The 26055-nt window shown below is 35.7% G+C and overlaps 15 protein-coding genes across 15 annotated transcripts; 7 read left to right on the top strand and 8 right to left on the bottom strand. All coding sequences in view use genetic code 12, as the record gives it.

Moving 5' to 3' along the window:
- Window positions 1-109: 109 nt before the first annotated feature.
- CD36_00460 (conserved hypothetical protein) lies at window positions 110-2551 on the top strand (the record flags this gene model as incomplete). The annotated part of the gene is made up of 1 exon (XM_002416680.1): window positions 110-2551. One exon carries the CDS (start codon window positions 110-112, stop codon window positions 2549-2551), a length of 2442 nt encoding a protein of 813 aa, XP_002416725.1.
- A 239-nt stretch (window positions 2552-2790) lies between these two features.
- On the bottom strand, window positions 2791-3459 carry CD36_00450 (phosphoglycerate mutase family protein, putative; the record flags this gene model as incomplete). Its single annotated transcript, XM_002416679.1, has 1 exon — window positions 2791-3459. The coding sequence occupies one exon, from the start codon at window positions 3457-3459 to the stop codon at window positions 2791-2793; it is 669 nt and encodes a 222-aa protein (XP_002416724.1).
- Window positions 3460-3615: 156 nt separating this feature from the next.
- CD36_00440 (3-methyl-2-oxobutanoate hydroxymethyltransferase, putative) lies at window positions 3616-4545 on the bottom strand (the record flags this gene model as incomplete). Its single annotated transcript, XM_002416678.1, has 1 exon — window positions 3616-4545. One exon carries the CDS (start codon window positions 4543-4545, stop codon window positions 3616-3618), a length of 930 nt encoding a protein of 309 aa, XP_002416723.1.
- A 450-nt stretch (window positions 4546-4995) lies between these two features.
- CD36_00430 (S-D-lactoylglutathione methylglyoxal lyase, putative) lies at window positions 4996-6024 on the top strand (the record flags this gene model as incomplete). Its single annotated transcript, XM_002416677.1, has 1 exon — window positions 4996-6024. The coding sequence occupies one exon, from the start codon at window positions 4996-4998 to the stop codon at window positions 6022-6024; it is 1029 nt and encodes a 342-aa protein (XP_002416722.1).
- Window positions 6025-6280: 256 nt separating this feature from the next.
- CD36_00420 (stress-induced cytoplasmic glutaredoxin, thioltransferase, glutathione-dependent disulfide oxidoreductase, glutathione peroxidase, putative) lies at window positions 6281-6640 on the top strand (the record flags this gene model as incomplete). The annotated part of the gene is made up of 1 exon (XM_002416676.1): window positions 6281-6640. The coding sequence occupies one exon, from the start codon at window positions 6281-6283 to the stop codon at window positions 6638-6640; it is 360 nt and encodes a 119-aa protein (XP_002416721.1).
- A 170-nt stretch (window positions 6641-6810) lies between these two features.
- Window positions 6811-9066, top strand: CD36_00410 (ATB-binding cassette protein, aminoacid-starvation induced mediator of eIF2 kinase, putative; the record flags this gene model as incomplete). Its single annotated transcript, XM_002416675.1, has 1 exon — window positions 6811-9066. The coding sequence occupies one exon, from the start codon at window positions 6811-6813 to the stop codon at window positions 9064-9066; it is 2256 nt and encodes a 751-aa protein (XP_002416720.1).
- A 176-nt stretch (window positions 9067-9242) lies between these two features.
- On the top strand, window positions 9243-10568 carry CD36_00400 (N-acyl-phosphatidylethanolamine-hydrolyzing phospholipase D, putative; the record flags this gene model as incomplete). Its single annotated transcript, XM_002416674.1, has 1 exon — window positions 9243-10568. One exon carries the CDS (start codon window positions 9243-9245, stop codon window positions 10566-10568), a length of 1326 nt encoding a protein of 441 aa, XP_002416719.1.
- Window positions 10569-10699: 131 nt separating this feature from the next.
- On the bottom strand, window positions 10700-11020 carry CD36_00390 (conserved hypothetical protein; the record flags this gene model as incomplete). The annotated part of the gene is made up of 1 exon (XM_002416673.1): window positions 10700-11020. The coding sequence occupies one exon, from the start codon at window positions 11018-11020 to the stop codon at window positions 10700-10702; it is 321 nt and encodes a 106-aa protein (XP_002416718.1).
- Window positions 11021-11339: 319 nt separating this feature from the next.
- Window positions 11340-11891, top strand: CD36_00380 (mitochondrial protein, putative; the record flags this gene model as incomplete). The annotated part of the gene is made up of 2 exons (XM_002416672.2): window positions 11340-11441; window positions 11541-11891. 2 exons carry the CDS (start codon window positions 11340-11342, stop codon window positions 11889-11891), a joined length of 453 nt encoding a protein of 150 aa, XP_002416717.1.
- Window positions 11892-12048: 157 nt separating this feature from the next.
- Window positions 12049-13551, bottom strand: CD36_00370 (deubiquitinating enzyme 6, putative; the record flags this gene model as incomplete). Its single annotated transcript, XM_002416671.1, has 2 exons — window positions 12049-13472; window positions 13539-13551. 2 exons carry the CDS (start codon window positions 13549-13551, stop codon window positions 12049-12051), a joined length of 1437 nt encoding a protein of 478 aa, XP_002416716.1.
- Window positions 13552-13708: 157 nt separating this feature from the next.
- On the bottom strand, window positions 13709-15385 carry CD36_00360 (autophagy-related protein [18], putative; the record flags this gene model as incomplete). Its single annotated transcript, XM_002416670.1, has 1 exon — window positions 13709-15385. The coding sequence occupies one exon, from the start codon at window positions 15383-15385 to the stop codon at window positions 13709-13711; it is 1677 nt and encodes a 558-aa protein (XP_002416715.1).
- A 388-nt stretch (window positions 15386-15773) lies between these two features.
- Window positions 15774-16745, bottom strand: CD36_00350 (conserved hypothetical protein; the record flags this gene model as incomplete). The annotated part of the gene is made up of 1 exon (XM_002416669.1): window positions 15774-16745. One exon carries the CDS (start codon window positions 16743-16745, stop codon window positions 15774-15776), a length of 972 nt encoding a protein of 323 aa, XP_002416714.1.
- A 1504-nt stretch (window positions 16746-18249) lies between these two features.
- On the top strand, window positions 18250-19878 carry CD36_00340 (aldehyde dehydrogenase, dimeric NADP-preferring, putative; the record flags this gene model as incomplete). The annotated part of the gene is made up of 1 exon (XM_002416668.1): window positions 18250-19878. One exon carries the CDS (start codon window positions 18250-18252, stop codon window positions 19876-19878), a length of 1629 nt encoding a protein of 542 aa, XP_002416713.1.
- A 388-nt stretch (window positions 19879-20266) lies between these two features.
- On the bottom strand, window positions 20267-21415 carry CD36_00330 (cell survival pathways (diauxic growth shift; apoptosis) effector, SVF-family, putative; the record flags this gene model as incomplete). Its single annotated transcript, XM_002416667.1, has 1 exon — window positions 20267-21415. One exon carries the CDS (start codon window positions 21413-21415, stop codon window positions 20267-20269), a length of 1149 nt encoding a protein of 382 aa, XP_002416712.1.
- Window positions 21416-22110: 695 nt separating this feature from the next.
- On the bottom strand, window positions 22111-25314 carry CD36_00320 (pH-response cation (sodium/potassium/calcium) P-type ATPase, putative; the record flags this gene model as incomplete). Its single annotated transcript, XM_002416666.1, has 1 exon — window positions 22111-25314. One exon carries the CDS (start codon window positions 25312-25314, stop codon window positions 22111-22113), a length of 3204 nt encoding a protein of 1067 aa, XP_002416711.1.
- Between the last annotated feature and the right edge of the window lie 741 nt (window positions 25315-26055).

Below are 26055 nucleotides of genomic sequence, written 5' to 3'. Positions count from 1 at the left end.
ATAAAAAAAAAAAAAAATAGCTTTCTTAGCAATTCCTCCCCTAGTTTTTCCTTTTTTTTTTTGATTGTTTACTTTTATTTCATTTCATTTCTTTATCTTGTCTCATACCATGGATGAAAGGAACAAATTCAAGTTAAAGTTGTCATCCCTTTCATTGAAAAATACACCTTCTAGACAAGCAAGCGTGTCTTCTCGTAATCAAGGGGATGAGGAAGCCAATGAATTGATTAATATTTTGCCTTCATATCAAATGTATCGATCAACTATAACGAAAAACTTGACTCCCAGTGTTGAAGACTTGCGAACAGCTCCACCTAGCTATGAAGTTACCCCTGATTTGTCGACTGTTCAATTACACGATTATTTTGCGTCGGTGCCGACATCTCCGACCTTGGAGCTAATGCCTTCTGAGAATCTAGAGGCTGACCCATCAGCTATTCAACAAGACGGTGAGCAAGATGATGAAACTATCTTGGAAAATGCACATAAATTGAAGCGATTGACGTCTACAAACAAAGAGATCTCCAAACTGTTGGAAGTGAAAATACTTCTCACGGAACACATTGGGAAAGTGGGAGAGCCATATACTTTGGTTGATCCCTTGACTTTGGAATTGAAACAAGGGGATTATATTTACGGGTTTGTTTTGATAACTAATAAAACATCTAATGTTATTCCTTTTGATATGTTTTCCGTTCAGTTGGAAGGCTGTTCTATATTTGGTAAAACCAATAATAGCACATTGGTTGAACAACCTTCTCATATTGATAGATTTCTTAACATGTTTGACTTCAATGCCCTGTGGAATGACGCATTTTTGGACCGTCTAGTGACAGAGCATAATGACCCAACTAATATAGGGACCATATATGATCCAGTTGACGGTACATATTATCATCTAGATCATAGGAAGATATTAGAACCAGGAATTACCTATAAAAAGTATTTTACTTTCAAAATACCGGAGAAATTGTTGGATAGTGCATGTGAACACCTGTTAATTAAACATTTACAAATTCCTCCCACATTTGGAGTATGCAAAAATGAGGTTATTAGTTCTTTGAGACATAAATGGAAGGATCAGCAGAGTGGGGCACCGGAAGATACGGCGTCTAGGAAATACAAGTATGCTTCTTTGACGAATGATTTTGCATTTAATGACACGTCAATAAGTTATTGTGTGAGTGCTCGAGTTATTGGACGTGCATCAGGATATCAGCACTTGTTTGGTCCACTTGGGGGCGTTCATGCAATTAATGACAAAAATGATGAATATGTTGTTGCCACTGAGGATTATAAATACTTGCGAGTTATCCCTGTTACCAAGGCAATTGTTCAATTAAACCGGTCTATGATTCATCAGGAAGCACGCTTGTTGTATACTAATATGGTGGATAAGATCAAAGAGAAAATCACTTTAGGAAGAGATATTATGATTGCTAACCAACAACAAAATCTGCTTCTGCCTGTATCAAGCACTGGTTCGTTACGCCCTGTTTCGAGTGCCAACTCTTTTAACCAACTTACTGCCACTCATTCATTACCCACGTCGCCTAGTTCATTTTCAGTACGAGCAGCACTTCAAGAGGGTGCTGCTTCTTCATATACCAATTCTCCCCTATTGACACCTACCTCAAGTTCAGCACAGCTAGCCAAGATGCAACAATCTTACTACTCTAAAGTTAATCAAAGAAATATCCATGTTTCCAATGAGCTGAAATCAGAGGTTTTCCATCCGTATAAAAAGAAGAATTTATTTGGAAACTCGAAAATAATTGGATTAATAGCTTTTGGGACACCGAAGAAGGAGTATTTTGTAAATTACGTTCCATTTGAACAGCTTCTGTCGAAATCAAAAAAAGTATTACCTTCAGTTTTGAATATTCCCTTTGACTTGACGTTTATTTTTGGCGATGAGAAAACTGGATCTGTGTCGTCGCTACCTGAGTTTAAGTCGTTATCTGTTGAATTGATCGCGTTGACCGTGAAATCAAAAAAATTACCAATCCCCGTTGTTATACATCCAGAAATGATGTTTGATAACAAAACCAAAAATGGAGGAAGCAGCAATGATAATTTTGATATATTGACAATTAAAAAATTTCAGAAATATGCTATTGAATTACTGAAGTTGTTAAAGGAAGTGGGTCCCGAACCATTGGATGTTGATAGAGACTTGGTTCAAGATATCAAATGTTTGGCAAACTTGACGACAAAATATGTACATATGAAAATTAAGGACGTGGTGATCAAGGTAAATGAACAATCGTACACTTCAATTGCCGCTGTTCCTTGGCAGAAGGAAGTTTTACAATCTACAGACAACACCACTGGTAAAGAACAAAGTACAGTAAAGTACAGTAAGAATTTGAATTTATCGATAAATCTAGCTAATGTGGTAATGAAACCGACTAACCTGACAGATTTCTGTTTAGTCCCTGATTTTCAAACCTGTTTGTTGGCAAGGATATATTACTTGAAGGTTGATTTGAAATCTCATACTGGTGAAAAGATAACTTTAAGAGTACCCATTGTCTTACAAAAGACTTAAAACAAAAACTACCTAACCGATGTGGTAATGCTCATAGATTTAATAGACGTGTTAATTAGAATTCATTCTTACAGACAAAATAAAAAAAAATAAAATAGTGCCTACTTTAGGTATTTGTCGAAATATTGATTTCGATTTGTTCGCATCAGGTGCCGTCTCATCAAAATTCTAAGAGTAGAAAATTATTGTTTTACAAATGAGTTCTAACCATGTTTAAACATTGTTTATTCTATAAATCTCTATCTTAATAATTGGTCTTTCACTTCGAAATTTCCTCCCAAGTGTAAAGTATTTCCGAAAGCTTGAATTACCCCCTTTTTGGTCTTCTTTTCAACATCTATAACCGAAACTGACGTGTTGAATGGAACCTTCAAATCATCTGGTGTTAATTTGTTGTTTAATTCGTACCCCAACTCTTTATATAGATAGCTAATAAATCTAGTAATCACACCTCCGTGGGTACAAACTAAAACATTGTTGTGACCTTGCTCAATGATTTCATTCCATTCTTTTTCAACACGTTTGCACAATGCACCTTCCTTTTCTCCCAAGTTACGGAATCCAGGACCATATTTCTCTAATGCATCCTTCAAATACATCCCTTCCACTTTCCCCATATCTCTTTCTCTTAAATTGGCCGTATACTTTACTGTTTTCGTTTGTTGGTGGGATAATATTGGTAGCAACGTTTGCTGACATCTAGTTAGATCTGACGATACAAAATAGTCAAAGGGAATTCTAGAAAGGTATTTACCAACGATCTCTGCCTGTTCCTTACCTGTTTCGTTGATATCTGTATCTAAATGTCCTTGTAAGATCTTTTGCACATTATGGTCTGTTTGACCATGTCTAACAATAAATACTCTGGTGATTTCAGGTTCAGGGTTTTCGATGATTTCAAAGGTCATTTGATAGTAGATGTGCTGGTGAATACTTCTGCAAGAAAAGAAACTTAGGTTATCGAAAGCTATTTTTTTTTTTTTTTTATGATTTTTTAGTTTGATTTACGTTCCTAAAAAATGTACATTTCGCATCATCATGTTGTGGTATATTATACAGCACTATTACAAATCTTTCGCTATTTCTTTGAACTCATCAAGCACCTCTTTTTTCATTTTATAACCATGGGTATCTGGATTGGGAAACTTCTTTGACTTGACGTCTTTGGTATATTGTTTTACACCTTCAACACCTTGTTGGAAAAAATCGCTATACTGTTGAACAAACTTTGCCACGTGCCCATCTTTCATTCCCAACAAATCAGATATAACCAAAACCTGGCCCGAGGTATAAGGCCCAGCACCTATCCCAATTGTTGGAATCGAAAGCTTATCTGTTATGTACTGAGATAATTTATTAGGAATGCACTCCAACACAATTGCAAACACTCCAGCATTTTGTAAATTAAGGCATTCTTGGAAGATCCTCAACGAATCATCAGCACTTTTTCCTTGAAGTTTATACCCTCCTAACGAATTATGTTTTTGAGGGGTCAATCCAACATGGCCCATAACTGGTATTCCAATGGAAATTATCTTTTTGATTGTGGGGATGATCTCTTCGTTGCCTCCTTCAATTTTCACAGCTTGAATCTTACCTTTTTGTATTAGTTTTACAGCTGTTGATGTAGCCTGTTCAATGGAACTTTCAAAACTTCCAAAAGGTATATCTGCAACCAACAATGAATGGGAGTTACCTCTCTGAACTGACTTGACATGATATAAAAATTCGTCAAGTGTTAACTCATTGGTGTCGTCGTATCCTAAAGTTGTATTGGCTAAAGAGTCACCAATGAGATTTATGTCAACTTTTGCTTGTTCTAATATTTGTGATGTAATAAAGTCATGCGATGTGACCATCGAAATGGGCTCTCCGGTCTTATATAAGTCATGTATATCCGCAATTGTCTTTCTTGGTGCATTGGCGTATGAAGATCTGAAATACGGAGATGTTGAAAATAGACGTGACAGCCTCACAAAAACTCGTCTGTACATAGTTCTTTGGCAAATGAAATACAATAATAGGAAAATCTAGATCCGGAAGACGTTGTAGCAGTATTTTTCACTTTCAATCATCACGAATAAGAATCGGTGAACTAAAAAAAAAAAAAGATCGCAGTAAAAAATTTTTCAACCCTTATTTGTTGGGGAATGAGATTCCGAGGATAAACAAAATACTTCTTGATTGTAATAGTTACAAAAACTAAAATAAAACTTACACCAAAACTTTTAATCCTTTGGTATTAGTCATTTTGTTCATTTATACTGAATTTTGTGTGAGACATTTACCTTATATTGTTACCTAATATTGCATAAATGTCGATTTACACGACTCAAGTCCGAAGGAACTTGTTGTACCGAATAAAGTCTCGAAAAAAAAAAAAAAGTAGGTTACGTACTATTTATATAGGTCTGAAATTATTGGATAAAAAAAAAAACGTAAGAATGTTCAGACGATTCTTCTCCTCTACACCAAGAACTTTCAAAATGGCCACATTCAACAAGTCTTTCTTAATGAACCACACATGTCTTCGTATCAAAGACCCAAAGATTTCACTTCCTTTTTATACTGAAAAATTTGGTATGAAATTGATTGCCACCTTTCCATTCGCAGATTTCACATTGTATATGTTGAATTACGAAACCGAGGCTGACAAACATCTCAATTGGTCTGCCAGGGAAGGAGTGTTGGAATTGTGTCACAACCATGGTGTTGAAAACGATCCAAACTATAAATTGAACAACGGTAATGGTGAAAAAGATCGTGGGTTTGGTCACATCTGTGTGTCAGTTGATAATATTGAAGCATTTCAAAATCAATTGTTAGACAGTGATGTCAAGTTCCAAAAGAAGTTGACTGACGGGAGACAAAAGAATATTGCTTTTGCATTGGACCCAGATGGATATTGGATTGAATTGATTGAGAATGGAATCAACAAGGTTGCAAATAAAACTGATGTTTCCTCCTACAAATTGAACCATACTATGATTAGAGTGAAGGACCCTAAAAAGTCATTGGAATTTTATCGTGACGTTTTAGGATTTAAATTGTTGTCTACTAGTGTGCATGAGGGAGCTAAATTCACTTTATACTTTTTAGGCTACGACCACGATCCAAACTTTAAACAAGATACATTGGCCCGTGACGAGCAAGCTAAGAGACAAGGTGTTATTGAATTGACCCACAACTGGGGAACCGAATCTGATCCGGAATTTAAAGGCTATCATAACGGTAACAGTACTGAAAACGGTGCTTTGCAAGGTTATGGGCATACCTGTGTCAGTTGTGAAGATCCGGCCAAATTTTGCCAAGAATTGGAAGAGAAATTTGGCGACAAGTTAGATTGGTCTTTGAAATGGGATCAGGGAAAAATCAAAAAGATTGCTTTTATCAGAGACCCAGATGGTTATGCCATTGAAATTTTAGGACACAATTTATTTGCTGACAAGGTCAAAGATCAAGCTAGTTTGTAAATACGTGTGTAGCCTGATGTAGGTCAACAATAAGTTGGAAGTACTTCTTATCAGAAACTTGTCATTGTCCACGATTCCTAAGGGCTGAGCGAAAAAAAAAAAAAAAAAAAAAAGAACTGCGGAGGATTACTAATGATAGCATTTATCCATTTGTGTGCGTAGTAAAACATATAAATAGCAATAGTTATTTCTTCGGTTTTAATAACAATCAAAAATTGCCCCCCCTTTTTTTTTTTTTCTTTCTTTCTTTCTTTCGATGTTCCGTACATTATTAACCAAAAGACTATTCAATACATCAATAATGGTTTCCTCGCAAGTTAAGAACAAGGTCGAAGAATTGATCAAAACTAAACCAGTTTTCATTGCCTCCAAATCATATTGTCCATACTGTCATGCAACCAAGAATACAATTGAAGCTATAACAAAGGATGCTTACATTCTTGAGTTAGACGAAATTGACGACGGTGCTGAAATCCAAGAAGCATTATTGGAAATCACTGGCCAAAGAACTGTTCCAAATGTTTTCATTGGTGGTCAACATATTGGTGGTAATTCCGATGTCCAAGCTTTGAAATCTAGCGACAAGTTAGATGACAAGATCAAAGCTGCTTTATAGATTTGATACGTTTGTAGCTAGATTTTGTTTATAGTTAGATAATTACCAAGTTGCTTAAACAGTCCATGATCTTGTAGTCTGCGTCTGAGAAACCTTGAAAAAAAAAAATTTTTTTTTATGTGGATCTCTTTTTTCATTTATTAGCATTTCCTTATTACAACAATTAAACAATGTCGAACGTTGGATTACAAGTCAGACAAGCGGTCCCTTCTATTGACCCTATAGTTGCAGAGTATGCTGTTGGGTATATTCAACATGTTTCTAATTCCACGGAAGACAGTGTTTTGGCACAACAAGTGGACATCCCACAAGAAATGGAATTCGTTAATGACTTGTTAGTTCAAGCAGGTGGCTCTTTAGAGAAGGTTGCAGCATTAACTCAAGGTTTAAAGAAACAGTTATCAGATAAATTGAACGAAAACATGGAAAAGTTGGCGCTTACTGGTGACACTTCCAAGCGTTTGTTGGATATAAATGTTTTACAAAACAATACCAAGAGAGATATCAATTCCTCGTTGGCTTTGTTAAACAGTGGTAACGATATTGCACACACTGGTAGACAGATGGAAAGTAGAGTTGATAAGAAGAAATTGGAGAAACAAGAAAGAAAGATTGCTAAGAAAGTTGCTAAGCGAAACAACAAATTTGTCAAATACGAAGCTTCCAAGTTGTTAAACGAAAAGAAAGAAGAGGATTACGATTCATTTTTCTTGGAAATCAATCCCATGGAATTTGGTTCTAGTGCCGGTAAGTCTAAGGATATCAAGATTGATACCTTCGATCTTTACGTGGGTGATGGTCAAAGAATCTTGAGCGAGGCGTCATTGACATTGGCTTACGGACGAAGATACGGGTTGGTTGGTCAGAATGGTATTGGTAAATCTACATTATTGCGTGCTTTGTCGAGGAGAGAATTGAATATCCCTAAACACATTTCAATTTTACATGTTGAGCAAGAAATTAGAGGTGATGATACGCCGGCTTTGCAAAGTGTGTTGGACGCAGATGTTTGGAGAAAGAGTTTGTTACAAGAAGAACAGAAAATTAACGAGAGAATTGCTGAGATAGAGAAATTGAGAAGTGAATTCGACGAAGACTCACTTGAAGTTAAAAAACTAGATAACGAAAGAGACGATTTGGAATCGCATTTGCAGGAAGTGAGTGACAAACTTTATGAAATGGAATCAGATAAAGCAGAGAGTAGAGCTGCAGGAATTTTGTTTGGTTTAGGTTTTACTAAGGAAACTCAAAACATACCAACTAAACAATTTTCAGGGGGGTGGAGAATGAGATTGTCATTGGCCCGAGCATTGTTTTGTCAGCCAGATTTGTTGTTATTGGATGAACCGTCGAATATGTTGGATGTTCCTTCTATTACCTTTTTAGCTAAGTATTTGCAAACATACAAATCAACAGTGTTGGTGGTGTCGCATGATCGTGCATTCCTTAACGAAGTTGCTACAGATATAATTCATCAACACTCGGAAAGATTAGACTACTATCGTGGATCCAACTTTGATTCTTTCTATGCAACCCGTGAGGAAAGAATCAAGAACCAACGTCGTGAATACGAAAGTCAGTTGGCCTATAGAAAACATTTACAAGAGTTTATTGATAAATTCAGGTACAATGCTGCTAGAGCTCAAGAAGCACAGTCTCGTATCAAGAAGTTGGAAAAATTGCCGGTATTGGAGCCTCCAGAAGATGAAAAGACTATCACTTTCAAGTTTGCAGAACCTGATAGCATATCTGCGCCAATCTTACAATTGCAGGATGTCAGTTTTGGTTACGATACAAACAAAATGTTATTTAAGGATGTAAATTTGGACGTTCAAATGGACTCAAGAATAGCATTTTGTGGTGGTAACGGTACTGGTAAGACTACATTATTGAAACTTATTATGGACCAACTCTCACCAACAAGTGGGTATGTCAACAAAAATGGTCGATTAAGAATTGGGTATTTTGCACAACACCACGTCGATGCTATGGATCTCACGCTTTCTGCGGTTTCTTGGATGTCGCAAGCTTTCCCTGGTAAAACAGATGAAGAATATAGACGTCATCTAGGGTCTTTTGGTATTACTGGATCGTTGGGTTTGCAAAAGATGCAATTATTATCAGGGGGTCAAAAGTCGAGAGTGGCCTTTGCGGCTTTGTGTTTGAACCAGCCACATATATTAGTTTTGGATGAACCGTCCAATCACTTGGATACCCAAGGTTTGGATGCCTTGGCAGACGCTTTAAAGAACTTTAAGGGAGGTGTTTTGATGGTTTCACATGATGTGTCGATCATTGATAGAGTGTGCAATGAAATCTGGGTTGCTGAAAATAACACTATTTTCAAATTTCCTGGAGATATTTATGCTTATAAAAAACACATTCTTGCGTCTGCCGATATTGCTGGTGTGGTCAAACAACATTGATTGTGTTTTTGTGCTGAGAGAAAAGAAAATTGTGTGTATTATTTGCTTTAACGTATATAGAGAATACAACAGGATACCACTTTTTTTTTTTTTTTTTTTGTTGTGATTTTTTCTCTTCTACAAAATAACATATACACTCATTACAATCTGAACCTTACAAACACTCACCAAGGCCAATGCTTCCACTGTTATCAATTAAGTCTAAACTAGGTTTGGGCTTGCTTTTGTCGTATACTTCATATGAGGTTTATATACAAGTAAGAACCCAATACATTATCAAAGCACGAAAAGAAGAGTTTAAGAATTTAGAAAATGGAACTGATATTGACATATCTAAATTTAGATCGACTTCTGTTGCAGGAATGTTTGTCAACCCATTTGAGGAGTATCGTCCCCAGACAGCATTTGAATTTATTTTAGTGAGGATTATGCAACTTTTTGAAAGTGTTTATGGTAATACGATTGAACTTCATAAAAAACTACCAAAGCCACATGATGGTGCCGTTGAAGTGGAAGACATTTTAAAAGTATTCAAACCCGATTTGGACAGATTTAGAAAGAACTCAGAGGTTTTGAAAAAGTGCATAGAAAACAATAATTTTCTGCAATTGAAAGTAAAGCCAAGCTGGTTTAATTCGATCCCGTTGCATCAGCAATTACTTTTCACCTGGTTGGGTCAATCTTGCACTTTGTTCCAAATTCTGGGTGTTAACTTTTTAACTGACCCTATAATCAGCGAGCACTTGATTACTCCATCTATAGGCCCTAAAAGATTAACTTGCTCACCAATGGATTTGGACCAGATTAAATTTGCAACTAATGACAACTTGAATTTTGTTTTGGTGTCGCATGATCACCCAGACCATTTGGAATTAGACTTAGCTGGTAAAATCAAGAATACAACAACTTGGATTGTGCCCCTTGGGTTGAAGTCAAAATTGGCTCGTAAAGGTATATATAAAGTTATTGAGATGGACTGGTGGGATACAATAGACATTACCAATTATATCAGTGATAATTTACCTGATAAGTATGAAATTGAGTGTGTTCCTTCTATGCATTGGTCTGGTAGATATGTGATTGATTCTAACCAATCGTTGTGGTGCTCTTATGTGATTAAACGTAACGGAGAATCATTAGTGTATCATGCTGGTGACACTGGTTACCTGAAGGAACTTTTTGATGTTATAGGTAAACGATGCGGTCCAATAAAGTTGGCATTACTACCAATCGGCCAATATTGTCCTAGCTGGCATCAGAAACCTCGCCACATTTCACCAGAAGAGGCTTTACGTATTTGCTTGCAGGTACAGGCATCGTTCATGAAAGGTATTCACTGGGGAACTTTCAAGTTGAGTGGAGAGCCTATTTTAGAACCAAAGAATTTATTAACTGAGTTAGCCCAAAAGATTGGAAAGGCTGAAACTTATAGAGTTCCAGAGTTTGGCTTAACCTATCTTTTTGATTTGCAAAACAATACTGAGACAGAGATTCATATTTAGAGAAATCATAGATTATAGATTATTCTTTTTTGTCGTGTCAGATTTTAATTTGTTTAGTAAATATTCTTTTAATTATTATTATTATTATATATATACACGGGATAAGACGGTAGGACTAGACATTAAACACATTATTCATCTCTGTAGATGGCTCTTAACTTGGCTCTTTGCATGGCCACCATGGATTTTTCGTATTCTTGAAATCCTGATTCAGATCTAATCACTGAACCAATAGACATAAATAATCCAAAAGTTCCAACTGATCCCATTATATATTGACCCAAGGTTCTCATTACTCCATTTGGTCCAGCACCATTTTGTAAAATAGAGAACCCACCAAATAAAACACCCACACAGACTCCGACAGTGGACCCCATGATAGCACCCATTTTAAATTTATCCCAGTTGGATGGTTGATGACCAACGTATTGATATTGTTGAACTGGAGGCATGGTTAAATCACGAATTCACGGCTGATTTTCAACTGAACAAATACAATTGACTCGAAAACTACAAATGAGAAAGAGAAAAAAAAAAAATGACTTTAACACTGTACACCCAAAAAAAAAAAAAAAAATTATACAATGATTTTGCTTAATTTATTTTTCGATCTACCAATAGGCAAATTGTAAATTAGCACGACTGGATTTTCTTCTGTTTTTTTTTTTTTTTTTTTTTTTTTTGGTTCTTTCACACCTTTGAAAAACCTCACAAGATAAAGAGGTATATTCACATTAACCTATCTGTTGCTAAAAAAACTATTACTTCAACATGGGTGCAAATGGGTCCAAACCAGAAACAAAAGTGTTTACTCCTGACACTCCAATCGACTTTAGTGCCACATTCTTATCACAATTGGAATCGTCTCCTGAAGTATGTCCCAAAACATTGAATTAAGGATTGTCGAGCCAGACACCAAACACCAGGTAAACAACCAACAAATATACTAACATATCCCTTCCTTTTATCTAGTCGGATTTTTCCCGAGCTCAATATACCGAGAAATATATCCAGGATAGAGTAGCTGCTGAATTGGCCAAATTGGAAAAACAAACAATAAGCAGTTTTAAAGAAACCACTGATAAAGCTTTATTGAAAGATGACCCTGAAGATCAAAAACTTTCAGTTGCGGCAACAAATGATAAAATTACAAACTTGACCAATGTGTTAAAAGAAAATGCATTATTGGGGAAGGTTGTTATTCCTCCAAATGTGGAAGAATCGAGAAATGCCGTAATCAGTTGTTTAAAGGAAAACCAAGGTAAGAGTTTAAACTGTTGGGAAGAAGTAGAAACATTTAAAAAATTAGTCAAAGATTTATAAATAGAACGGCACCACCTGTATGCTTGCTTGTTGCTTACCCTCTTGCTCTGATTCATTCTAACGACACAATGATCTATATATTTATATACAATATTTTCGTACATATTCCAAGAATCATATAAAAAAAAAAAAAAATTTTTGTTGTACCCACTATTTTCTAAAGCCCTAAACCTTTGTAAACCAATAATAAAGCTGAGTCACTTTCACCACCACCAGCTAAAGTTTCGATTTTCTCTTTGTTTACTGGGCTTACTTTGTCATCATTAAACAACCACCATCTCTCGCCGTCCAAGTCTGTTGGATCCTTGACGTAAGCTTTGTAATGACCCCCATCAGCAGATGATCCAGCATGTGTAATAACAGCGTTCAACTCGTATACACTAGAAGGATTTTCTGTGGTGGCATTAAAATCAACATTGGGCAAAGCGCTGTTCAAGTCTTCCCTAAACTTACTTTTGATTGATGTTATTTTCATTTCTTCTTCCTCTTGTTGCTCCAATGGTGTCAAATTGGTGTCCTTTTTGGCCTTTTTGAAATCTCTTATCAAATCCAAATTATCTTTTTCAACTTTTCTAATTGTATCTCTATTAGAAACTTTATCAGGCTTTATGGATACATCTAACATCTCTGCTAAATCTAATTCAAATGGGAATTGAACTTTTCTCAAAATCTTGGACTTTTTATTGATGTCTCGTTTCCAGAAGAATCTGATAAAATGCACTGTCAAGTATTTCGGTAATCTAGTTATAGTCTTGGTTATTTCATAATCAGTATCAGCGTTCAAAGTTGAATTATGTTTCTCAATAGTTTCTTTTAATCCAGCTAACAATCCATCTCTCAAAAAATTGGTCTTGACATCAATGTGACAATTCAATTTAAATGCCTCTTCAAACCCTTCTGTGACATCTTCTGGGATAGCCAAACACTGAGTCTTGGTGTTGAATGTTATTTTAAACACATCATCTATTTTCAATTCGCTCCTCAAAGAACTCATAATTTGGGAAAATGCTTCTTCTGCATCTTGCTGTTTATAAATACCATTTTGTTGTTCAGCAAATTGAGGATAAGACCTTCTGAAAAGAGAAAGAAATGTGGAAGGAGTAATAACTTCGTGTTTTTTCGACATTTGTTGAAACATACTTTTCAATGACAACACAAAGGCACTATTAGCTTGATTGGCTCCACCAAAAGTGTAATCTTTCAACTTGTTATTCACATCCTCGATATGAAATATCGTTTGTAAACTTGAATTCAAGTAGCATGTGTTCCCCAAATTGGTCAACCCACTAGGTTCGTTACTAACCTTAACCAATTGACTTTTATTCAAATCTTCAAGGAAAACTTGTTTTTCAACTGGCTTCGAAGGTAAGTTCTTATCAGGAGTACCTAAAACCATTACTGGACTTTTCAAGTTTAAACTAGACACAATCACCTCATCAGTCAATTTACCACCCTTAATCAAGATTTTTTGTCTTTCTGGTGGGATCAATGTCAATTCCTGAATTTTAGACTTTAATATCTGGCCATTGTCTTCTTCTTGAAGTTCAATGTCGTAAGTTTTACCTGCGTTTTTGATAGTGACTTAAAGCAATTGTTAGTATTCAACTTGGGGTTTCACTTTAATCTCTTTTTATCAATTATACATACTTGTGTACGCCATTGTTGTCTCTTGTTAAAAGAAAAAGATGAGAAATGTGGCAAAAAAAAAAAAAAAAGATTTGATGTGGGTTTAATTATACAGAGGATAAAAAAAAAATTTGGGAAAAATCCAAATTTATTTCGTGTACAAATCGCACAAAAATACACACACGTTATTTTCAGTATTCATCAAGTATACAGTGCAGATTAAGCAATATACAATCACCACCACGTTCAGGATCTAGACCATAAATGTAAAGCATGCCTTCCGTGGTAACCACATAAATATGAAATAAGCTGACCTCCATTAAGTCTTGCTTAGCACTTGCATTATCAGTAGCTAAATATGTTTGTGGAATTAGATCTTGTTGCAAAACATTATTCATAACAGCAACTGATTTGGTATCTTTAGAGTGAGCATTGATTTTTAAAGATGCAAAATTTCTTGTTGGTTCCAATATTGAGGAAAATCTTGATGGTAGGAAGTCTCCCATTTTTTGGGCTGCCTTTCTACCGAGGGTCTGAGACGATCGTCTGATTATTCTGGCCATGGAGAGACGATTTTGATCAATTAAAGGTTCAGTCTTTGGCGAATTACTTTGAACGTCTTCGGAATTGACACTGGTGTATGAATTTGTCGAGCCTTGTGAGAGCTTCCTTTGTTTTGCTGGTATTACTTCAATTGATTCGTCGTCGATATCTTCATCTTCGTCATCGACATCTGAATCGTCGCCATCATCTCTTACTTCTTCAAATTCCTCAGAGTTGCGTTTTGTACTTTTATTTTGTTCATTTGATGGTGAACCCTCTGTTTCTTCCTCTAGAATAGTTGCAACAGCTGGTTTCTTCTTTTTTTTATGTTTAGTTTCCAACGCCTCTTCCTCACCTAATCTAAATATATGCACGGTTAAACTTGAGCTTGTTGCCAACACATATTTATCATCAGCACTGAATCGAAGCGAATAGATTTTGGTTGGATATGTACCTCTTCTGAATTGGTAAATTTTAGTACCTGTAGCAACATCAAAAACACGAACAATTGTTCCCTTGTCACTGGCAGTTGCCAAAAATAACCCGCTATTTGAGAAAGCCATCGATGCTATAGTAGATTTATGTGCTTCGATAACTGAAATGGGTTGTAGAGAAGTTAAATTAAAAATTATCACATCGCCGACTCTGTTTGGAGTATTACTCACGGATGAAATATTATTTTGTGTGGAATTACTGCCACCGTTTGTGTTAATACCAGAAGCCAATAGAGAATCGTGGGTAATTGTTTTCGGGGGTGACGGGTATGCTAGATAACTGTTGGAGTCATTGTACGAGATGGCAGATAATCCATTGAGATTAGGGCTCGTTTCAATAGTGTGTAACAATTTCATAGTGGTGATATCGTATAGGTAAATTTGGTCTTCTAGAACCACGATTAATCGGGTATTTGTTAGTTTCACTTGCAATATTGTCAGTGGGAAAATCAAATCACAAATAGTTGATTTGGTCTTTGTGTTGATAATCTTTAATTTTCTGGGAGATGATCCAATTTCTTCACCCTGAGCTACTGTTGCCAACAATGAAGTACAATACAACATCTCAACTATTCCTGTGCTTTCATCATTCTTGAATTGGAAACTCCTGCCAAAGTTTGGTTGGCAATTAAAAATCTTGTACCCGTTCTTTAATCCAATAGTTATACATGATGCATCTTGATTAAAAGTGATATAGTTGACTATCTCGCTGTATTGTTGATTGTTTCTACTTGAAAATGATGACCCGTCATTGCTAAAACTATTGGCATATTGCTTTGAAAGTTGTTGCTGTAAACTAGCAGTAGCTGAACTTGACAGTGTTTGTAGCATTGTGGTCTCAGCTCTAAGTAATCCTGATGTGATTTATTTGATGTCGCGTAATGGATTACACCAGAAGTATGTGGAAAAGTCCAAAAAAAAAAAAAACGAAAGAGGATTTCAAACTCTTGAGTTAGTGTGATAATCTCAAAAAAGTGGGTTTGGTTTTTTTTTTTTTTTTGGGCCTTGTTGATTATGTATGTTTCCCGCATTTTGTGTTTTTTTCTTTGTTGCAGTTGTAGTGGCAATTGTTGTGCTAGCACAAACTAAAATGGTGGTGGTGGGGAGTCTGATCATTTGTTTGCAACTACAACAAGTTCAAAAGAGAATATTAAGTTAAGTTGTAAGATGTATGCTTGTATATTGATATATGCAAATACTCTTAAAGTGTTTAAAAATACTAAATGTTCTTAACTAACCAGGTTGTGAATTTGTCAATCATCTCATCAGTGACATCATGTCCAACTCCTTCAGCAACATAAGTACTGCTAGCACCATTGGTGTTCATATAGAAATCACACCAAACCGAACTTAAACTGTGAGGCACCAATTTATCTTCACTCCCAAAACATGCAAACATTTTGATTTTATTCATTGGATAGTTTTCAAAAATTGCTTGGTCTTGTTTCGAGATTCTTTTATGTAATGTTTCTGGGTATTGCTTTTTCTGTTGATCGGTGAGATCCAATTCATCGTAGTTGAAATAAAAGTATTTCTTATCGTTGTTGGTAATTGATTTCAATCTGGTCACCAATAATGAAGTCAAGTCACTGCACCCAATAACTGGTCCGATAATTTTAACGTCCTGAGGATGGGCTATACCGTAACGAATCACCACATGCCCACCTAAAGAGTAACCAGTCAAGATATTGTTGAATTTGATTTCGGTTCCGGGGTTAATACTCTTAAAGGTATTAGTTAAATAATAGTCCAAGTTCAAATAAGATGGTAAATAATCCATTATCAATCTTATATTTTGGATAGTCCCTTCAATAATTGACATCATATCAGCACCGTGTGTTTCATTGTTTTTCGCCCAACCGGAGTTGCTACGCTCATTTACCAATCTTTGTCCATGGTTAGGATTGTCGAATGTAACGCAAATTAACGGAATATCATAATCTTGGGATTTCTTGTCATAAAATTGTTTCAAATAATTGTAGGCAATTGCTTCGGTATGCTTGTGGCTGCCACACCTTTGATGAATTAAGTAAACTACATTGATTGGAATTGCTTCGATAGGATGTTCAAACTTGTTAAATTTTTCAACGTACGAAACTAATTGGTCCGAATTGTAGACATACGTTAAAATGCCTCCAATATTGTACGTTACTTTCGAAAAAGAGTCTGGGTCAAATTGGAATTCTTTCATGGTGGGTAAATAAGTGTTGAGGAACAAGTTGAAAAATATTGTCAGGTTTAAGTGGAGAACCTTAATTGTTAAAAGGGAGTACCACTTTTTTTTTTTGGTTACCTGAGGAACAGATTTTTGGAGATATTATATACAGGAAATTCTTGAATTGGTTGGTTTGTGAGGTAAAAGAATCAACGACCTTGGGTGTAATCGTATCCTTAACTATGACTAGTGACCCTGGAGAGGATTTGTCAAGTTAATATGAAGCGGGATTCTGAGTCTTTAGCCCAGCACGGGGGTAATACAAACATAAAATCATAATAATCGATTGATTAAATATATGATGGGGCCAGGTTTATAGTTTGTTTTGGTGATTGTATTTTGCTTTATTCATCCCTTGCATTCTATTGCATCTTCATGGTACTATTTCCTTTTGACAGAGATATCAAAATGTGAGAGGAGTAGAGAAATCGAGCAGTATCACTGTTGCCCCTATGAGATTTCCATCTGGAAAAATACCAATCAATGATTTGGTGTCTTATATAATATGTAGGAGATTTGAGAGTTACTTGACTTTGCATTAACTGACTTCTTTTTTTTTTGTTTGGTGCTATTGTTGGTTGTGATTAGTTGGAGTTGGCGTGGGGTATGCATTAACTCCGTGGAAGAAATCTAGATTAGTTGGTCCTATCTAGTAATACCGTTTGGTTATATGTCTATTGTGGCTTTTTTCCGTTTGTCATTTTTAGTCAAGTATGGTGCGGATAGTAAAATTACATCCGTTTTCCTAACACACTATCTATTGGTTATCTATTTGGTTGTCATTTTCTTATTTATCGTTTTCCTCTACAATTGGCCAAGAATATAAAGGGTCATACAAGTAGGTTAATTCACAAGAAGCTCTATATTACCATATCCACATCAAGTTCGGAAAGAAAAAGAGTATGATATATTTAAAATAAACGTTAAACCAACAATGGTACACGTAAGTAGTTTCATGAATTCACATGACAAGGTTCCATTTTGTAACGGAAAAAAACCAAAAAACAAAGACACCAGTGAGTAATCTATTGATAAGAGATACATATCGGAAATGTCAACACCTTTTAACTTATCATTTGAGTGATTTGTCATATTTACATTAGGCTTTGCCTCCCTTGGTGTTTCTCTGGATTGGTTTATGTGTGTGACAGGTTTATAAAGATGTAGTTTACGACTGGTTTCTTTTCTTTTTTTTTTTTTTTGTTTTTCCACATTTCTCCACTTTACACAAAATTGATAAAGTTTTGGTTCAGTAATTTTCTCTTTTATTTGTATTGTCAATTTTTTTTTAGTGGTGGTAGTTTTTTTTCACAAGCTAAATATACAATACATCATTCAAATAATTGGATAGTCTTTCTCCTTAAATTAATTTTAATATAAATATCAAGGGATATATTTTGCCTCCAAGTCCATTTTGTTTTTTCATTTCCCTTATTTTTCGCCCAACTATTTGTTCTAAATAATATTCCATTGTCCAACTATGTCACCACCTTCCAAAATTGACGAATCTTTCACTGATATCGGTAATACTAGTACTTCTTGGTACACTGAAATCAAAAGTATTGAGCCAGGTGTCAAACATTTAACTGATTCTTTTTTCACCAAGCAAAAGACACATGATATCCAATTCAGATTAAACCAGTTGAGAAACCTTTATTATGCTGTTCAGGATAATATTGATCCTCTTTGCGAAGCCTTGAGCAAGGATTTTAATAGATCAGCTAGTGAGACTAAAAATTTGGAGATTGTTGGTGGATTGAATGAATTAGTTCACACCATTGCTAGTTTACATGAATGGGTGAAACCAGAAAAAGTCACTGACTTGCCAGTCACCTTAAGATCCAATCCCATCTATATTGAAAGAATTCCATTGGGTGTTGTTTTGATTATTTCGCCTTTCAATTATCCATTTTTCTTGTCATTTTCTGCTGTTGTGGGTGCAATTGCTGGTGGTAATGCAGTAGTTTTGAAGCAATCGGAATTGACCCCTAATTTCTCAAGATTGTTCAGTGAGATCTTGACCAAAGCTTTGGATAAGGATATCTTTTTGGCCGTCAATGGTGGTATCCCAGAAACTACCGAGTTATTGAACCAGAAATTTGATAAAATTATGTACACCGGTAACAACACCGTGGGTACGATTGTTGCTAAAAAGGCAGCAGAAACTTTGACTCCAGTTATTTTAGAATTGGGTGGTAAATCCCCTGCCTTTATTTTAGATGATGTTCAAGATAAAGATATAGAAATTATTGCTAGAAGAATTGCTTGGGGTAGATTTACTAATGCCGGTCAAACCTGTGTTGCTGTTGATTATGTTTTGGTTCCTAACAAACTCCATGACAAGTTTATCGCTGCATTGAAGAAAGTTTTGAATGAAGAATTTTATCCTAAACTTGACAAAACTGATAAAACTTATACACATGTTATCCATGACCGTGCTTTCACTAATTTATCTAAAATAATATCTACCACAAAAGGCAAGATAATTGTTGGAGGTGAAACTGATCCAGAATCAAGATATATTGCACCAACAGTAATTGACAATGTCTCATGGGACGATTCGTCAATGAAAGGTGAAATCTTTGGTCCAATTTTACCAATTTTGACTTATGATAAATTGACTGACTCCCTTAGAGACATTATTAGACATCATGACACCCCTTTAGCTCAATATGTGTTCACTTCTGGTTCTACCTCCCGTAAATATAACAGACAATTGGATCAAATTTTAACAACTATTAGATCAGGTGGTCTTATTGTTAATGATGTGTTGATGCATGTTGCCTTGGTTAATGCTCCATTTGGAGGGGTCGGTCAATCTGGTTACGGATCTTATCATGGTAAGTTTTCATTCAGAAGTTTTACTCATGAAAGAACTACAATGGAACAGAAATTGTGGAACGATTTCATGGTCAAAGTGAGATACCCTCCATACAATTCAAATAAAGATAACTTGGTAAGAGTTTCTCAACAGGGTTACAATGGTAAAGTTTGGTTTAGCAGAACTGGTGACGTTCCTGTTGGTGGTCCAGGTCGTTTCTTTAGTTCTTGGAACTCATTCACTGGTGTCATTGGGTTGCTCACTGAGTTCATTACTAATAAACAATAAAATGTGTGACATTGGGGGTTTATAGTGTTTGTTTTGTTTTGTTTGTATTTTTATATCCAAACGTTGAAAGTTTATTTAATTGGGAAATTAACATTATTGTAGAAGTAGACGGCATCAATCCCTGTATATGTTACACGCAGAAATATTAAGATTATTTATTGATATTAATTATTATTAAGATTACTGATTATTATTAGTATTATGATGCTCCTTTGAAAAGATAAATAAAAAAAAAGAAGAGGTGTAAGAACTTTCCAAGGGACATATATGTCCTTTGTTAAAATTAAATTATATGGAAGTCCTCAACACTAAAAGGAGCAAGTTATAAAGCACTTTCTAAAATGTAAAAAAAAAAAAAAATGTGACGAGATAATTTAAGACACAACAATTAATCTGAAATAAAGGTGACCTCAGTAAACCCGACCCCATCCTCTTTCACTTTTTCATCATTGCCATTATTGATGTCGATTGTAAATTCATTGGCGTACTGGTAGATATAAGGTCTAGCACCAGCTACGCCACTAACAATGTTTTTAACAAACTGAGGAATTTCAGCCATAACATCAACTCTTTCAACCAACTGACTCAAATTACCAGATACACTAGCAACTTGTTTTTCTTTATCTTTGCCATCAATGAAATTGAATTCAATTTTTTGTGGCACATCCCAGCCGCCAACGTCATCAAATTTGGTATCTGAATGAACAACTTGATTATCTATGCTGGCAATCAAAACTTTCTCATTATCGGTAACAATACCAATGTTGACTTTTGTAGTACCATAAGATTTTGGGGTGGTGAATTCCATTTGCACTGCAGAATGATTGGACGATTGAAAGTTCATAAAATTCCATGATTTGGCAGCATGGTGAGGTTTCATCCCTTGTAATGCCATAACAAACATTGTTAATCCGTTGTTGATTTCAATTACCTTATTATCAGCAGTGGTTATGGTACCATTGATCTTACATCTAGGCCAAAAAGCATGTCTCATTGAACCCCATGGTTGTTCAGGATCTTCACCATAAAATGACATACCATCATCACCAAATATAACTCCATCAGTCAATCTTTCCATTTCAAATTCGACAATAGATTCCTTGTTAACCGAACTCTTTAATTTATACACTTTATTATCTGTCAACTCTAAACTCAAATTCTTAGCGTAAAAGTTGCTCTCTTTAATTTCAAAATCTTCTAATTTAGTTGATGTCCATAAATTGATGTTTTTGTCTTTAACATTGTATAATCTAAAAGTGAATTGGGCAGTTGTTGTCAACCCCATGACATTGGAATGAATAATTTGTGCAAACCCAATATTTCCATTGCTCAAATCGGTAAAGTAAAATGTTTGGGTTTCAACGTTGGTGTAATTTGGAGAAAGCCATTCAAAATCTTCCGGTTTAGTAGCACGATAGATAGTTCCGTTGTTGATTTCAAATATTCTTTTGGTGATGGGCTGAATTGCATCTGGTCCATATTCTGGTTCCACTGTCCCTGCAACAGCAGAAAGTCCTGATTGTACCCATTTAAGCATGATTGGTGGTTGATTAAACTTATTGATAAACAAATAAATAAATAAATAAATAAATGCAGTTGGGATAACCTGAAAATGCTTAACAAATGGTTGATTAGAAAGATTTTTTTTTTTTCTAGATATAGCTTTGTTGGTTGTTGTAAGTGATGGAGGAGAAAGAGAAGAACGTTTGTGCGAGTGCGACAAATACCAACAACTATAAATAGGAGACAAAAAAGGATGTGTGTGTGTATGATCAAAGATGTCGTGTGCATATGATAATAATAAGCATATAGTTTCGCCTAGACATAACTGATTGTGCTGTCTGTCTGTACGATATGTTATTGGTTTGTTATAGCTGATGGCAATCTTGACGTCATATGCAAGAAAACTGAACTTTGATGGAAACGTTCGTTAATTGCCAGACTCTGCAAAACCGAGACAAAGATGTTAATTGTAATGAGCCAATTCTTGCGTGAAACAATCTGGTTAGTTTTGTTTCAGCCATGTTTGTAGGAACGACCAAAAATATATTTTGTGTTATATCACTCCGTAAGATCTGAAATCTCACCACCACCAACAAGTACTAGCCATTTTCGTATAGAGGACATCTCGTAGATGTTAAACTTCTGGTGTATCTCTACTGACTACCAGTTTCTAGTAAAAATGCAAAAAACTATATTGAAATCTAATAAAAATACAAACAGAACTATAAATTATACAACCATAGTGTTGGCTCTCGAAAATGATGCATATCTTTGGAATGGGTCGTTTCTTTCCAATTCATATTCTGGGTTTTTGGCTTTGGAGCTACGGGCAAACACACGCTTCCCCCATTTCCATGCTTCTGCTCCCAATAAGAACAATGCAGTGGTACCAACAGCTACACCCCATTCCCAGGTGATTGATTTATGCAAAAACACCTTAGTGTTGATAACTGGGATATAAATGACTGGGAAAACTGTCACAAATCCACCAACAATAGACCAGAACAAAAACTGGTTGGCCCAAAGTTCACTGAAAGGAATAAGCAAAAGAGATTTCTTTGGATCAAGACATTCCCATGCCAAAATAAGTGCCTGCCATGTCATTGAGGCAAATGCGGTGGATCTACCTTCAAATACCAAGGAACAAAGATCTTTGTCAGCATTAGTTGCATTACAATCAACACCCAAGTCTCCATTTCCAGCACCATATACAACAATAACAAAACTCAATAAACAGGTTGCAGCCATAATCACACCGTATCCAAACATATCAATGATAACTTCCCAAGTGAAAATAGTATTGTTTGGTGGCTTTTCTAAAATATCGTCAGAAGCAGCATTTTGAGCAAGACCAATAGCTGGGAACGTACTCGTAACCACTAAAATCCAAAGTACTTCAACTGGACTCAATGGGAAAACAGAATATCCAGTTTCGTCCAAAAATGCTAAACCAATCATCAAATAGAATGCTTGAGCAACATTTTCTGCCAATAATTGTAACACGAATTTTTGGATGTTGGCCGACATTCTTCTACCTTCTTCAATGGCATTCAAAATGGAAGCGAAATTATCATCAGTCAAAACAATGTCAGAAGCATCTTTAGCAACATCTGACCCATTCAATCCCATAGCAATACCAACATCGGCTTTTTTCAAAGATGGAGAATCATTAACGCCATCACCAGTCATAGCAGCAAACTTCTTTCTTCTATGCAAAGCATCAATCATACGAACTTTAGTCTTTGGCGCACATCGGGCAATGACCAATGGCAAAACGGGTAAATTGTCAATTTCGTCGTCACTTAAAGCATCAAAATCATTGGCACTCATAACCATAACTTTAACGACATCTTCGCTATAATGGTACAAATTGTGTGGCAAGATACCAACTTCTTGAGCAATAGCCTTTGCTGTACCTGGGTGATCACCAGTAAGCATGTGAACATTGATACCGGCTCTGTGACACAATTTCACCGATTGAGCAGATTCTTCTCTTGGTGGGTCATAAATACCAATTAAACCTTGGAAAATCAAATGTGATTCAACTTGTTCACGATCGTTCATATCAGCGTCACCAGGCTCTTTGGTTGCAAATGCTAATACTCTTAAACCTTGTGATGATAATGCAGCCACATTTTCTTCAATTAACTTAACGTCATCTGGGGTTAATTTGATCAAAGTTTGTGAATCATAATTGCCTTCGGTCCTTTCACCGTACCAGTAATCACACAACCCCAAAAGTCTCTCGACAGCACCTTTGGTGTAAACTCTAGTCTCGTCACCGTTTTTATAGATTGCGGACATTCTCTTGATTGAAGAGTCAAATGGGAATTCAGCCAAATGTTCATACTCTTGGGCAGCTGATTCACGACCATAATTTAATCTCGTAGTAAAGACTTGAATGGCGATTTCTGTAGCGTCTCCATGAGCTTTCCAAAGTAATTCTCCAGTATCTTCATCTTTTGTTTGGTTGACAGTAGCAATATTTGCCAAAGTGGCAGTCATTAACCACTGGTGCATAGATTCAGGCATTGGATCAGGATACGGTTTATTGAAATCAATTTCTTCGTCAGTTTCTTTAACGAATTTAGGTGAATAAGGGGCAAATCTAACATCTCCAGCAGTAGGATTATATGGTTCATTGGAATTTTGCACGTCTAACGTACCAACATTTGGTAACCAAACTTTTTTGGCAATCATTTTTCCTTGCGTCAAAGTACCGGTTTTATCAGAGCAAATGTCATTAATACCACCCAACGCTTCCAAGGAATCAAATTTTCTAACAATGACGTTTTTCGTTACCATGACTTGTGCCCCAACCGCCATTGTAATTGTCAAAACAAGAATAAGTGCAGAGGGTATCATTGAAAGTGCAACACAGATGGCATATATGGCTACCTCCTTATTAACGTGGAACTTTTGAGATCCCATGACAATAATGGCGAAAACTACTGCAACGCAGAATAAAAAGATGGCTAACCAAGATAACTTTCTTTGCAATGGGGTACCGACAGTGACACCCAAGATGTTACCAACAACATCATAAATAGTACCAGCGGCAGCTTGACCATATTCTCTCTTTTGTGGTTTTCTGTCGTTTGACTTATCGACTTTTCTAATCAAGCCAGAGTTTCCTTTCAAGGATTGAGCAATGGCACCTATTTCTGTGTTCAATCCAGTTGCAAAAACAATACCGGAACCTCTTCCTTTGGAAACAATTGAAGACGAGTAGACCAAATTCAATCGATCACCGACTGGCACTGGCACAGAATAATCACTATAGACAACTTCAAAATTTTTGGCAACCGGTAATGATTCTCCAGTCAATAATGCCTCGTCGGTCTCTAAATTCATACAGTCAACTAATCTAAGATCAGCAGGCACAGTATCACCAACTTTGATGTGGACAATGTCACCAGGGACAACCTCTTCTGCTGGAATAGTAAAATCGTCACCATTTCTAGTAACTCTCGCAGTTGGGGAACTCAAATTCTTCAATGAACCCATGGTTTTTTCAGCTTTGACTTCTTGAACGAACCCCACTGATATGTTAAGAAACACCACAAATGCAATAACACCACCAGATATCCAATCTTTAATAGCAAGGGCAATGATCATACTGATGATTAATACCAAAATCATGGCATTGAAAACTTGATGAGCAAGAATTTTGGTGTAGGATATTTTGTCGTCGTCACCCAAGTTGTTTGGTCCATATGATTGTATTCGATTTTCAGCTTCGTGTGTTCCTAAACCATCAACAATTGAGGTATCGAATTCTTGGGCAACTTCATCGATGGTTAATCTGTATGCTTGAAATGATGCGTTTGGATCTCTTGATGGCGCTGATCTGTCAGATTCTGACAAATCGGAGTTAGCAGCTTCTTTGGTATCGCCTGAGGCGTAGTTGGAATTCTCTTTACTCAGCGACATTTATATTGTTATCATAAATAGAAGATTTCAAAATCAATACCAAATTAATTGAAAGAAAAAATAATGTTAACAAATTGCAAGGGGGGTGGTTCAGATTAAATAAACAAAAGTAAAACGATAGCAATAATTCTGATTGAGTTTCCCTAAATTAATAATTATCTTGCAGAATGAAGTAAAAGTATGCAGAATATATTGGCAGTTTATAATTTGGGGCCAAAAAAGTATTTATAAAAATAAACTATTTATATCATTAATCGAATAAGATAACAAATAGAGGGGAATTGCATCCCTATTTATATTTTCATGATAAATCTTATCTAATGAACAGATACACCCGCATCTATTTGCCAAAGTATTTGTGCATCTTGAATTTTCCATCTATGATTCATGCATCCTAAATTGTGGTGTGTTGGGTTTTTCTTTTTTTTTTTTTTCTTATTTCTTATTTTGCTACATTATGGACTTTTGGTAGGCTTTTTTTTTCTTAGCCTTTGTCGTTTTCACTATTAATGTACTCCCTCACCCATACATTATCTTTTATTTTTTCTTGGTTGCAATTTCTGCATGATGGATTATTGTTGTTGTTCTCGTTGTACATTTATCTATATGGTGCGATGGGCGGACAAGGCCAACAACTGGTGGGAGAAAATTAAGCTTCTATGGAGATATAAAAACGGTTCCATATCTATAGATAAGGTTATTATTCCGAGAACTCTTACTAATTTGGCAAGGCGATTCTTT

Source organism: Candida dubliniensis, chromosome 1, assembly GCF_000026945.1.
Source record: "Candida dubliniensis CD36 chromosome 1, complete sequence".
Taxonomy (NCBI): Eukaryota; Fungi; Ascomycota; class Pichiomycetes; order Serinales; family Debaryomycetaceae; genus Candida; species Candida dubliniensis.
The sequence above is the reverse complement of the archived record's forward strand: the minus strand, read 5'-3'. Positions and strand labels throughout refer to the sequence as shown.